The 14,336-nt window shown below is 34.8% G+C and overlaps 1 protein-coding gene across 1 annotated transcript; it reads left to right on the top strand.

Moving 5' to 3' along the window:
- Positions 1-340: 340 nt before the first annotated feature.
- On the top strand, positions 341-850 carry LOC124915849. Its single transcript, XM_047456597.1, has one exon. It carries the CDS (start codon positions 341-343, stop codon positions 848-850), a length of 510 nt encoding a protein of 169 aa, XP_047312553.1.
- Positions 851-14,336: the final 13,486 nt, after the last annotated feature.

Genomic DNA, 14,336 nt, shown 5'->3' with positions numbered 1-14,336 from the left:
ATCGATTGAAACATCTTAATTTAATGCGCGATCATAGAGTTTGATTACTTGAACAAATTAGTTAATTCATTAAATTTTCACACTTTTATCTAAGACATAAATACAATATTTTATATATATAAATAAATTTGACATCTTTAACCAAATTTGTAGATAAATATGATATTCTTGTCATTAATTATATAAATGTTGGCAACCTACCTAGTATTATATACAGGAATGGTTCTATCTTGCATTAACATTTAAATACAAAAGAAAGATATATTTCTACTTCATAAGCTAGCTTATTGTTATATATCAATAGCCTAAGGAATCTAACTTCAATACTTTCTTTTACTCAATGGCAAGGAATGAAGCAACTAAACAAAAGAGATGGGAAGGCACAGTAAGATCTAAAATAAAAGGGGTCAGTAAGGATTGTGTATGGCCTTTTCTAGCGGACTTCTTCCATTGGCAAACAATCTTCCTCGCCATCGAGAGTTCTATAGGAGTCAAGGGCATTTCGGGACATATAGGCTGCGTAAGGAATGTTACCGTCAAACCTGAAGGAGGCTTTGGTTGGGAGGCTAACTATAGTAGATGGGGTTTAGAAAAACTTGTGGATGTAGATCACACTCGCAAATGGATGAAGTATGAGGTTCTTGATAATACCTTTGGCTGGAATAATTACGAGGCTACAATAACCCTTTTACCCTTTGAAGGGATTACAATTGGTTGTGAGTTTATTTGGTCGTTTTCTCTTGATCCCGTAGAAGATGGGAGGTCATTAGATATTATGATGACTGATTATAAAGCAACCCTTGCATCTGTTTCTGCGCGGGTGAAGCAATTGTGTGGGGTTTTAAAATGAGATTATTATCCATGAAATCCCTGTCATCTATAAAAGTAATATTTAAAATAAATAATGACAGATGATGTAAAAAAAAGTTTAGAAGATTAAAGAATACATGTTTTAAGGACAATATCTACTTGTCCTTAAAACAAATAAGTGAAGTGATATATGTCTCAATATCTTACATTCCTTTTAATGTAAAATATTTGTGTTATGTGTATTTACTGAATAATGATATAATTGAGAAAAGTGCAAGTTCTTTAATTAATAGATTGCTAATATTTAGTTTTATGTTAAATAAGTTACCTAACTTGTTTTATTTCACTTTTCTTCTTAGTAGTAAGGTAGTAACTAACAAGAACCTTATTCATAGTGTAAGTAGTTCTTTCTCCCTTTTTATATCTTTATTTATTTTTTATGAAAAACGGTTAGAACTATTTCATTAAAATACCTAAGATGGAAAGGTCAGAAATCAAAACTATACAAACCCTAGCTATGATTAAGAATGACAATAAAAAAATTCTAAAAAAAATTGATTATTAGTATTCATACATTCTAAAAAATATAGATTACAGAAAGAAAAAACTACATTCAAACATAACCAATCCAGCCTAGAATTTTCGAATGCCATCCGTTTTCATTTAGAGACCTTCTTCCCCTTCCTCTGACGATAAGATGAGATTTTATTGAAGAGGATGATGAATATTGTTATTTCTCATTTTGAATTCACTCTTTGTACGAGCCCGTTCTGATTTGATAGAAAAAAGTGTTTTTGAGAATTTCAGAACTTTTTTACCTTTAGTATATTCAAATTGAATTTCTATATTTTTATCTTCCTTATCTTCAACTTTAGACTCCACATCGGTTTAAAAATCTTCTTTACCGGTTTTAGAATTCTCTATTTCAACTTTGAAATTCTGAGTGTCTTCTTTTGAGTTTTCTCAACAACTTGAGGTTCATCTTTCATTTCCATCCTGATTATATCAAAATTTCTTTTCCTCTTCACCTTGATTCCCTTTACTTATTTTCCTTCACTGTTTACCTTTTTCCTATAATTCTCATTTTTTTCTTCTACAAATGTTTGATCTTTGAATTTAGTCTCCTATATTTCCTTAATTTTCTTTTATGCTTCTTGTTTTTTGTTTTGTTTTTTATACTCTTCTTCTTTTTCTTTATCACATTTATTTTGCAGAAAAGGGTTACAAAAAGCACACCTTTTTGATTTCTATACATAAATGTCTCCATGACATTGGGCTTTCCTTTCCTATCAATAACTATTATTTTAATTGACATTACACTCCTAGGTTGCACTTCAATGCTAATTCTAGCAAATAACAAGTGCTATCCTCCTTCATTTATTGGGTCCATATATAATAATTTCCCAATTGTATCTGCAAAATGACTATTTGTTTAAAAAATGTACATGTGTGCTAGAATGTTCTAGAGCTTGAACCAAATATGTTCCGTTTTTTTAGTCTATTATGTAGATTCATCTCTTCTGACCACTTTTCCAACTTCATTCAATTTGATTCTATGTAAGTATGTCATTTCTCCACGATTTCTTTCTGATTTAGCCATTTTTGAACTGTAGGAAATAAATGTCATGTATGTTTGCATAAACTTTTTCAAGCCACTTTTCTCCCCACTTTTAAATTAGAGTCTCTTTAGTTAGAAATGATGTTCTGTTTTTCCAAATGAAGTTTCCGACCACCACAAACTCCCATTATTCAATAAATTTCTCCTTTAGTTTAGAAGGCAGTTTGAATTCAAAATGAGAGTTGAGTACCTCTACCATTGTTTGAATATCCCCAAGTAGACTTTTCCTTTGTAGGCATGGTCTTCAGATTTCTTTTTTCCTTTATTCTTCCATACCTCGTTGACATTCCACAATGAATTACTCCTAATAGTGTAGGTCTTGGATTTGGGAGCCTTTATCAGCTCCTTCATTGCATCAACTTGCTATTTAACTATCTCATCATATTTTGCTTTCTTCAGCAAATTCCAGTCCTAGAGGTAATGAATATTAAGTTGGCAGAAATAGAGTAAAGAACATGGTAATTGTAGAAACCCTAAAATATGATCACAGATAAACTGCAATCGAGGAAAAATTTTAGCGACGCATACAAATGCACAATAAACCCTAGACTAGAAACATTTAATGACTGACTTACGACGCAAGACAATATGATATCGTGTCGTTAGTGTCGATCGTGCTATGCCGCATGTGCCTATCGTACCGCCTGTGCCGATCGTCCTGTATTACATGTGCCGATCGCGCTTCCTTTACTCAATATTGAATTCGACGTTGATTTGATGAGTTATGGCGCAAGACAAAATCATGTTGCCCGTGCCGATCGTGTTGTGCCGCCTATGCCTATCGTGCCCGCCTGTATCGAGCACGATTTCTTTTTAATCTTAACATATATTTTCTTTATCATCTATGATGAATATGAGTTAGAAAACTTGTTAGTATAAGAGCAATTCACATTATTAAACTAGAGAGAATAGAAAAAATCCTTTAATTTCTAATCGTCAAGGTAAAAGAAAGATCGTAATTAAAAGTTTCATTTGTGAGAAAAAGGAAGAAGAAAGACACAATTTATTTACGAAGATAGTTGATATTATATTTTTTTACACTCATCCGCAGTTTTATCTCACATATCATATTTTTTTCTCATTGAAAACATTAAAGAAAATAGGAGATCAACAAAAAAAAAAATTTTTGATTCTAGAAAAGTCTTGACCGAATTGATTTTAAGAAATTAAAGTAAACAAAGGGTTCTTAAATAACATGCGTATAAGTTGTTTTGTGTCGCCACTTAGTTTTATTTGTTAATGTTAAACTAAGAAAAGAAAATATTGACCTACTTTAACAAATAATTCTAATAGTATGCGTTTTAGAGTTTTGGGTGATTTTCACGTTATAATGATAGAAGAACTTCAACTAATTAATTTGTTTACACATGCACCCTACTTGTGAACTATTAATGACATGAAACTTGTTTTTTTTTGGGAAAATGACTTAGTGACATTTTATTAAAAACCCCAAAAGAGGGAAAATGAGTTTCAAGAAACAAAATTAGGCAGACCCTAACTTTATTAAAAATACCAAATGAGTTTCAAACAACTAAATTACAAAACAAATAGAACAACAAACAAGTTAACAAACAAGAACTATTTGAACCTTCCTTTCCTTATAATGATTTATAGGAGATATTACATTTTTGACTAAGTTTTCAACTGTCTTCATTAATCGGAATTCTCTTCCATGTATGTATGAGAGTGTTGTCATCAGAAACAATATCATCCCAAACTTTTCTTTCTATTCTCATATTCATGCTATGAATTCTTGTATTTCTTTCTCTCCAGGTATTGTAGACTAGGGCTCCAAAGAAGCATTTGAAAACATTCGCATTAAAGCTATCGCCCTTAGCCTTTTCTTTACAAGATCTATAATTTCATTCCATGTACCTAGAAATTTAGTGATATTCATGTTTTGAGTAAAATTGATCCACAACTTGGATACAAATGTGCAGTCCACAAACAAGTGGTCAATGCTTTCCTCTTTTATTGCGCAAATTGGGCAATTGACGTCTAAAATATTCATATACTTCTTAATTATGTCTTTTGTCGCCAATCTTTTCCTGAATGTCAGCCAAAGAGTGAATTAGTTTCGAGGTATAGCCTTTGAAGACTAGACTACTTTATGCCAATCGATCACCAACTCCTTTGTTCTAATGATTTCCCATGTTTTTCCTACCACAAAATTTTCGTTCATAACAGTATCCCAGCTCTTTGTATCAATGTTTCTATTGGATTGTATATTATTGATTAGATCTGGAATTATGACTCCTTTCAGAATATTCCTAAGAATAGAGCTGCATTTTCCTTTTTGAATATCTCCAATTGAGTATAAGAGACAATTTATTCTGATTCTGACTCTAATAGATTAGAATTCCTCCCGAACAATTATGGGATTATTCTCTAACCATGGATCGTGCCAGAATAATGTTCTCCTTCCGTTACCGATTCTGAACTCTATCATCTGATATGCCTCTCCTCTAGTTTTTAGAATTTTCTTCAAGGACCATGCCATTTCGTTTTTGATTTGGCATGTCCATATGCTATTTTCTTTACCTTACAATTATATAGACAAAAAAACTAAGAAATATAATGAATAAAAAAGAAAATAGATGAAAGAGATATAATAAATGAGGTTATATAATGAAAACTTGTTATTACATTAGTAAATGAATTTCTAGCCCTTCAACCACTAATAAAGTTGTCTATGAATTCCAAATTTTAGGATCAAGAGATCATAACTACTAGAAAATATAGCATTTGTGTACGTTTATTTTCTACATAATTTCTGACGAATATATGATTAGCGACAGATTTTCCTTCGGTATTAGTTTGTCAAAATCTACCGGGGATTTACGATGATAATTTTGACGAATTAATTAATTGAAAATTTTCCGTAGGAATATCCATTGGAAAGTTGAATATATGTCAAAAATTTCACGATAGTTTTTACCCCGAAGTTTCTTACAATATTTTCGACATATAGTTTCATTGGAACTTTTCAATTCAAAAATCCGTTAGAAAATAATATATTTCTTTTAAATCTTATATTTAAATTTTATTTCTTCTAATTTTTCTCATTATTCTTTAATTTAACAAGCATTTTTTTAATCTCACCAACAGTAGCATATTGAATAAGCAAGTGGAAAAAGAACATTTATCTCAATATAAGATAATATCTTAAGATTGAAAAAATTAATGCTTAAAGGATGGGGAATGTCCCTAACATGAAAACACTATCAGATGAAGCAAAAATATTTTATACATCAATAGATCGTTGGTTTTTTAGGTATGAAACACTAACATCAGTCATGTATACCTGAGATCACATCTCACCATGTTGCAGTAATGACCTCCGGAAAAAGCATAAAAAAAACAGCTATCATCATTGCAATTAGCCTTAATACAAAAACAGTCCCTTCTAAAAGTGTCAAGTAAGCCTATAGAACATTGCTCAAATTAATTTCTTTGTGCATTAAAAATTAATAGAGTGCACCATTATATAAGACATTTAGTTACGGTTAGAAAAACTAGATAGTTAATTAATAAGTAATTAACTATCTAAAAGAACTTAATCAAATTCAATGTTATGTGCCGGTGCATATCTTCAACCAGACCGGTAAAACCGATTCTCCCAAAGGAAGTTCAAACCGATTCTCCTTAAGGAAGATCAAACCAGAATCCCTAAATGAACTTAATCTTTCAGAAATCTGGATTGGCTCAACATCAGAACCGGTTGAATATCAAAACCGAAATTGTCCGGCTGGTTCAATATCTTGAAGATCTTAAAGCCACTATATATATCCAACGGATAGACTATTCAAAGATATGGATATGTTGGAAGTTAACGTGTTAAGATAAACAAAATATTCCTTGGGAATATGCAGAAGAAGGTTCTGAAACAAGGCAAAATACAGACAAATCATTACTTGACTTTGCACAAGTCCACAAGCAACCTTCAAGGGACAGGCGACCGCCAAATGTACAACCGTCATGTGTACAAAAGACAAAGCGTGCAAGTCACCTAATCCGGACCGGCACGGCTCCTTCTGACCAATCACCTTGAAGAGAGAGAAATATGACCTTTGTTGTATTTCCACTATAAAAGGAAGCACAAAGGCTGAAGAAATGCTCCCTGCGCGAAAAACTTGCTCTTCTTTAACCTGATTCTTGCGCTCATCATAAAAGCTTTGGACTCTTAACTTTGAGAAAAAAAATTATGATAAATCTGCAAAGCCATTGAGTGATAAGAACCAATTGAAGAAATCTGTGTATTTACATATTTGTAAAAGTGTATTACAATACTGTGTGAGTATTATAAAGTGTACATCGAGCAGTAAATAATACTCGATTGTGTATTGTATTATGTTGTGGAATATTCCTTAGTGAATATCCTTCTCATCGTTTGAGAAGAAGGGGTGACGTAGAAGTTTTATCTCCGAACATTCATTTACTTTTGGTCACCAAACCAACCGAACCGGTTTCCGTCATTCTAACCGACTTCTCTCCACTCTCATTTCCAACTGATCCGTGTTTGTTGCTTCAGGCTGAAACAAACATTTTTGCCCTTGAACTTGGTTCAAGAGTTTGTGATAGTCTGTGTAGTGTTAAGACCGGTTCTAATTCTTAACCGAATTAGGGCCAACCATTGTGTGTGTATTTAAGAAGTCTTCTTTAGCTGAAACCCGGTCCCCTATCGGCGATCTCGATCCTAACAAGTGGTATCAGAGAAGCTAGTCTCAACACTCAACTAACACGAAGCTGGCAAACATGATTCACAATGAGAAGCCCCCGATGCTAGAAAGTGATGCGTTTGTCGATTGGAAGGTTCATATGTATCTACATTTTATTACCATGGATGATGAAATGGAGACCATTCTTAACGAAGGTCCGATAAAGATTGAGAAGGAGAAAGGTGAATGGTAAGCCGAAGACAGGAGAAGAAACAACCTAGACAACCATTGCATAAGACATATCTTCAAATCTCTAGACAGAAACACGTTCGGAAAAGTCAGAGATTGTGCGACTGCAAAGGGAGCCTGAGAAACGGTGATTCAGCTTTATGAGAGAAATGAAATAACAAAAGAAAACAAGATACTGGTGGCAACTCAAAAGTTTGAAAAGATTAATATGAAACCGGGTGAAACCATGAAGGAGTTTAGTGACCGGTTCACAAATGTGGTGAATGAGCTGTCTACCATTGGAAAGAAGTATGACAACAAAGAGACCATTCTCAAAGCATTGAGGTCTCTTCCTAGTGCTTGGGACTTAAAAACAATGGTGATGCGAGAATCTAACAGTCTCGGGCAAATGAAACTGCATGATGTGTTTGAGGACTTGAAGGCATACGAGTTCGAGATGAGATCTCGGATCGAAGATGAATCCTCAACGTCAACCACACCCAAAGCTCTAGTGACATCCGTGGAGCCAACCGATCCGGCAGCAATCAAAACCTCTGAACAGTTTACCAAAGATGCGATGGCCATGCTTGCAAGAAAATTCGAAAGATTCATAAAGAATAGTCAACCATCGAACAACTTCAACTACAACTACGGTGACAAATCTAACGTTAGATGTTATAATTGTAATGCTTTAGGTCACTACAGGTCGGACTGCAGAAGACCAAGAAGAGACGACTGAAGACCGGATGACCGAAGACTGACTGATAACAACCAGAGAGGTGAATATTAGTAATCCGGTGAAGGCAAAGAAATTCAGAAGGCATTACTAGCAGATGACGGTGGGAGCTATTGGGCTTATTCCGACACGGAGAATGATGACAACGAATTTCCTTGTCTCATGGCTAAGGAGGAAGAGGTATTTGATTTTTCTTATGAAGAGTTTACCAAGAAAGATTTGGTCATTGCTCTCAATGAAATGGTCATTGAGTTCAAGAACCTGTCTGCCCTTGTACAAACCCGGCTGAATGTCCATACCGATCAACCGAGTAACTTCCAAACTGGTAAATTAAGTGGAACCAAGACCGATGAACCGGTTGAACTATCCTATGAGAATGAGAATCTAAAGGAGACATTTCAATCGTTAATTGAAGAAAATGAAAGATCTAAGTATGTCATGGCTTCTTGGAAGAAATCTAGTGAAGTTGTAAGCCAGATGTCTACCTACCAAAGACACCCCAAATGCAAGTATGGCCTTGGATACAAAGGCGGCAAATCGGCTAATCGGAAATATTCTAAAGAGTTGAATCTCAACAAGAACAAGCTTCCGTCCATAAGCTTTGTTAAGAGTAACTTAATCGATACTGAGGCAGATCATGACATACAACTAGCTAAGGAAATTAAATATGTAAGTCCAACCGACACGACTAAATGGATTCATCCTGAGAGAAGGAAAGACAACCGACCGTTAAGAAAAGAAATCGACAGACGTTCATACAGAACAAATCAACGTTCACCACCACGACACAAGGAAACACCAACTGGCACACAAAGAGATATCAAGCTAGGTAACGGTGAAATAATTTACACTACTACTTGGAAAGTCATCCGACTAATTAAAGTTTGGAATCCCAAGGGACTAATCAACCACAGACCCAAGTAAATGTGGGTACCAAATAGGTGTAAATATTTATTTTTGCAGATTAAGAAGAGTAAGCGGCTAGGGAACTCAGAATGGTATCTGGACAGCGGTTGCTCCAGACATATGACCGGAAATAGTGGTTTGCTAACCGATATCATTCAGGAAGCTGGTGCAATGATCACTTTCGGTGATAACTCTAATGGTAGAGTCGTGGGAAAGGGTAAGACTGTCCATGGCAACTTAACTATAAGTAATGTACTTCTTATTGAAAACTTGCATTTTAACCTGTTAGCATTAGTCAAATGTGTGATGCAGGATACACGGTTAAATTTCACAAACATGCATGTTTAGTTAAGAATACTCAGGGTAACATTTTATTAACCAGAAATAGGTTAGGAAACATTTACAAAGTGGACTGGTAAATGAAAAATGAAAACCCGGTTTGCATGATATCAAAGAATGATTTAAACTAGCTCTGGCACAAACGGCTAAACCACTTGAACTTTAAAAATATTAATTATTTGCACCAAAGAGCTGGTTCAAGGAATGCATAACATAAAATTTGCAAAAGATAAATTATGTTCTGCATGTCAAATGGGGAAACAAATAAAGGCAACCTTTAAAAGTAAAGGAAATTTTCAATCAAACCAATGCTTACAATTACTTCATATGGATTTATTTGGACCTGTTAGGGTCACAAGCCTAGGCGGTATGCACTATACTATGGTTGTTATTGATGACTACTCTCGATTCACTTGGTTAATATTTTTGGTTTCTAAAAATGAAGCTACTCCAAACTTGATTAAACTACTTAGAAGATTAAAAAATGAGAAATCAATACGAATAAATAAGATTACAAGTGATAGAGGAACTGAATTTACAAATAACACGTTAACTGCATTTCTTGAGGATTTCGGTATTAGGCACGAGTTGTCTAGTGTTAGAACTCCTCAACAAAACGGACTGGCCGAGAGAAGAAATCGAACTCTCAAAGAAGCCGCAAGGTCCATGATAGCCGATTCGGGTGTCGCTCAAAAGTTTTGGGCTGAAGTTATCAACACTACATGTCATACACAAAATCGATCCATGATTAACAAACGACTAAATAAAACACCGTTTGAAGTATACTATGAAAGAGTTCCTAACAACCGATATCTTAGGATCTTTGGCTGTAAATGTTACATTCACATCAACGACAAACATTATTTAACCGTGTTTAACGCTAAATCCGATATAGGAATAATGTTGGGTTATTCAGAAGTTAGTAAGGCATATAAAGTATATAATACTAAGACTTTAAATGTTGAAGAATCTTCGCATGTTGTTTTTGATAAATCAATTGAAAGAAATACTGCTTCATCCTTTGATCTACATAATCGGTTGGAAAATTTAAATATCCAATTCGTTGATGAAGATTAGGTCCTTTTTTTTAGAAGGTTTGTCTATGATCAAGCGGTTAATACTGAAACTTAGCCGGATCAAGCCGCCCCACAGCAGGAAGTTGACAACTCAGAATTTACTGAGGAAACCGGTTGGCTTGACTATGTTTAGCCTCCCGGTATGTCTAACCTTGATCATATAACCGGTTACTTGGGAGACATAACCGGACCGAAACCTTAAAAGGAATAAAGATCATCCTCCTGAGCTCATATTAGGTAACCCCTCATCACCCATCCGAACTAGGTATCAACTTTTGAAAGAATATGAAAACTCGACTTTCATATCACAAATTGAGCCGAAAAATGTGGATGAAGCATTGCTAGATCCCGACTAGATCTTATCAATGCAAGAGGAACTAAATCAGTTTGAGAGAAATAAAGTCTGGCATCTAGTTCCAAGAAAGAAACATCAATCGGTTATAGGAACAAGATGTGTGTTCAGAAATAAACTCAATGAAAATGCCTGGTTATGAGAAACAAGGACAAATTAGTGACCCAAGGATATAAACAGGAAGAAGACATTGATTTTGAAGAATCATTTACTCTTGTGGCTAGACTTGAAGCCATCAGAATTTTTCTTGCGTTTACGGCTTTCAAAATTTTCAAAGTATTTCAAATGGATGTTCAAAGTGCATTTTTAAACGGTGAATTAAGTGAAGACATTTATGTTGAACAACCTCCCGTTTTAAAAATCCAGAATTAATAAGTCATGTGTATCGGCTGGATAAATCCTTTTACGGTTTGAAACAAGCTCCTAGAGCATTGTATGATACATTAACAAATTTTTTGTTTAATCATGATTTTACCATAGGCTCGGTAGATAAAACCTTGTTTAAATTTGAGAAAAAAGGGACATATTCTACTGGTTCAAATTTACGTGAACGACATAATTTTCGGTTCAACCGATTCTAAATTGTGTGACAAACTTTCAAAGTTGATGACTAATAAATTTGAAATGAGTATGATGGGGAAGTTAAGTTTCTTTCTAGGTCTTCATGTTCGGCAGATCGAGGATGAAACATTTATCAACCAATACAAGTACACAACCGAATTGCTAAAAAATTCGGAATGGACACCTACTCTTCAGCTGCCACTCTTATGAGTTCATCTATTAAGTTAGACAAAGATGAGGATGGTCAAGGAGTAGATATTATGGCTTACCGAGGGATTATCAGCTTACTATTGTACCTGACAGTAAGTCGACCGAACATATTGTTTGCAGTCGGAGTATGTGGAAGATTTTAGACCAACCCAAAGCAATCACACTATACAACGACTAAAAGAATCTTAAAATAACTAAAGGGTACTCAAGATGTGGGACTATGGTATCCAAAGGACTCAAGAATCTTAAAATAGACCGAAAGAGTACAAGTGGTATGTGCCAGTTCTTGGGTGACCGACTTGTCTCATGGTACATCAAGAAACAAACTTTGGTTGCTACATCAACCACAGAGGCAGAGTATCTTGCGGCCGGAAGCTGTTGTGCTCAACTTCTCTAGATCCAACAGAAACTGAATGATTTCGGTATAACTATTGAAGAATCACCGATCTTTTGTGAAAACACCAACGCGATAGCTATCACATACAATCCAGTATTGCACTCAAGAACAAAACATATCAACATCAGACATCATTTGATCCGGGAGAATGTGTAGCAGAAGCACATCCGGTTGGAATACGTCTCAACCGATCAACAAGTAGCCGATATCTTCACAAAGCCACTACCGAAAGTTAAGTTTTCTTTCTTTAGAAACATTTTAGGACTTGTTGATAGCAGTCAACTCCTGCCTTAAATGCTTCTGCGTGTTTTCAAAAATATTCTTCTCATGAAAACCAGGGCATGGTCTTAGGGAGAAGCTCACGCTTCTCAAATCATGCTCTTAGAACATTTTGAAAAACTGATTGGATATGTTTTGAAAACTTGCACTTTATTTAAAAAAAACGATCGGAACATTATCCATCATGTGCATGAAAAATCAATGGGATAAAAAGTCAAGTATGTTAAACCGGACAGTTGTCTCCGGTTGAGATTGGATAAATCAACCTATTAAATTATTTGTACACAAATCAAGCGGTTCAAATGACTCGGATAAAAAAGATGAAATTATTTTCTAAACTGAATAACTACTTCCTAACCAACAAGTACTTATTCAAAATAAAATAATCTATCTCGAAAAACTGGACATGAAAAATCAACCGATTATGTACACCTTAATTTCGGTTAGTCAATTTTCCGGTCAACATGGGACAGCTGGATATTGTTTGTCATGCATGCTTGAAAATAATCCTTTGAAAAAGAAAACAGTCTAAATCTCAAACAACGTGAAGTCACGTGTCTATCACTATTAAGAGATAGACTAACACTCCACCAAAATATCTTTGAACATCTAATTCTCATTATTATTTTTCTTATAAATAACCATCATATCTAATCATGAAAATAACACACCTAGATACACTAACCGAACCTTGGTTATTTAAGTAACACATTCCTCTTTCACTTCCAATCACACTCTCTATCAACATCATCAAGCAAAATATCTTGCCTTCTTGCAAACAATGTTCTTCTCGCCAATTTCGAATCGGCTTCTAAATCTAAAGATGTTGAAATCCAATGTTTAATCCGATCCCTAGAAAGTTCTGGCTTACGAAAATTCTTGGAGGACCGATATATCATTGACTACAATGTAGTCAATGAGTTCTTCAGAACCGCCAAGGTTATTGAGGGGGATATTATCCTCGCTCAAGTTCATGGTAAAACCATCTTTTTCAGTGAGATAGACCTTGCACTAAGCTGCGACCTACCCAATGAAGGTTTTACCGATCTTACCTTCCTTCCAATAGTCATCAATGAGATGCGTCATCACTTTTCCGACTCTATGACTCCGATCAAAACTTGGGGACCCAAGAACTCTATTCAAAATGAGTTCCAAATCCTAAGTGAAATCCTGATAAAAAATGTTCTTGTAAGGGCAAACACCCAATAATACGCCCAGAATATCTTAAAATGATGGTTGCCATCACCGAAGGCACTTCTGTGAACTGGTCCCGGATCATATTCAACAATCTGAAGGATATGATCACTTCCATCAAAGGATAAACCGGATATTCTCAACTATGCGGTATGTTCTTTGATCTCAACGTCTATCTTGGCCCAAGTGTCACCCTCTATCCGAACCAGTTGCTGACAAAGGATAGAATCCAAGCACGACTACACCGGATGGACAAAGCAAAAGCAAGAAAGACTCTGGCTATTGGTCCATCCCACTACTAGTTCTAGGATCTATCGGTTTAAAATGTATCTCAAAATTCATAACCGATCATTTTGTTGGTTCTTCGGTTATGAAGGTTTTTCTGCTCTAATGAAAATTCGGTGTTAAAAATTTCAGTCCGTTTCTTTTACAAATGATCAATTTATAACCGGGCATATTCTCAGGGAGAAGCTACCGCTTCTCAAGTTTAAAACTGAATATGTTAAAAACGAAGTCTACACTTAACCGTTTTTCAAAATCTTGATCGGTCAACCTAGGCATGACAATCTACGTCACACCTTCCCAAGATACAATCTTGAAAAAAGAATATCTTGTCCAAATTTCAAAAAGCATTCAATTCGGGAATATTGACAAGATATCTCGTAATAGATAAATCTTTTCAATAACTGAAGATAATAAATGCTTTCAAAACCGTTCAACTATTTAAGGAACCCCTCATCCACAAATCAAAATCACAACATTCTTTGTGTCTCTCTCTAGACTAAAACTCTTGCACCCAACACCCTTCAAGATGAACCCACAAATCAGAAACTCTTTGGTCATTGATGTCCTTCTTTGTTTCGTCATTCACGCCTCCATAAAATGCCCCACTTTTGCTTTCATTAATAGTTAAACCTGTAACCTCAGAAAATAACGTTAGTGCATCCCTAATAGTTTTAATGGAATCAATGT

This window comes from Impatiens glandulifera, chromosome 9 (assembly GCF_907164915.1).
Source record: "Impatiens glandulifera chromosome 9, dImpGla2.1, whole genome shotgun sequence".
Lineage (NCBI taxonomy): Eukaryota > Viridiplantae > Streptophyta > Magnoliopsida > Ericales > Balsaminaceae > Impatiens > Impatiens glandulifera.
The sequence above is the reverse complement of the archived record's forward strand: the minus strand, read 5'-3'. Positions and strand labels throughout refer to the sequence as shown.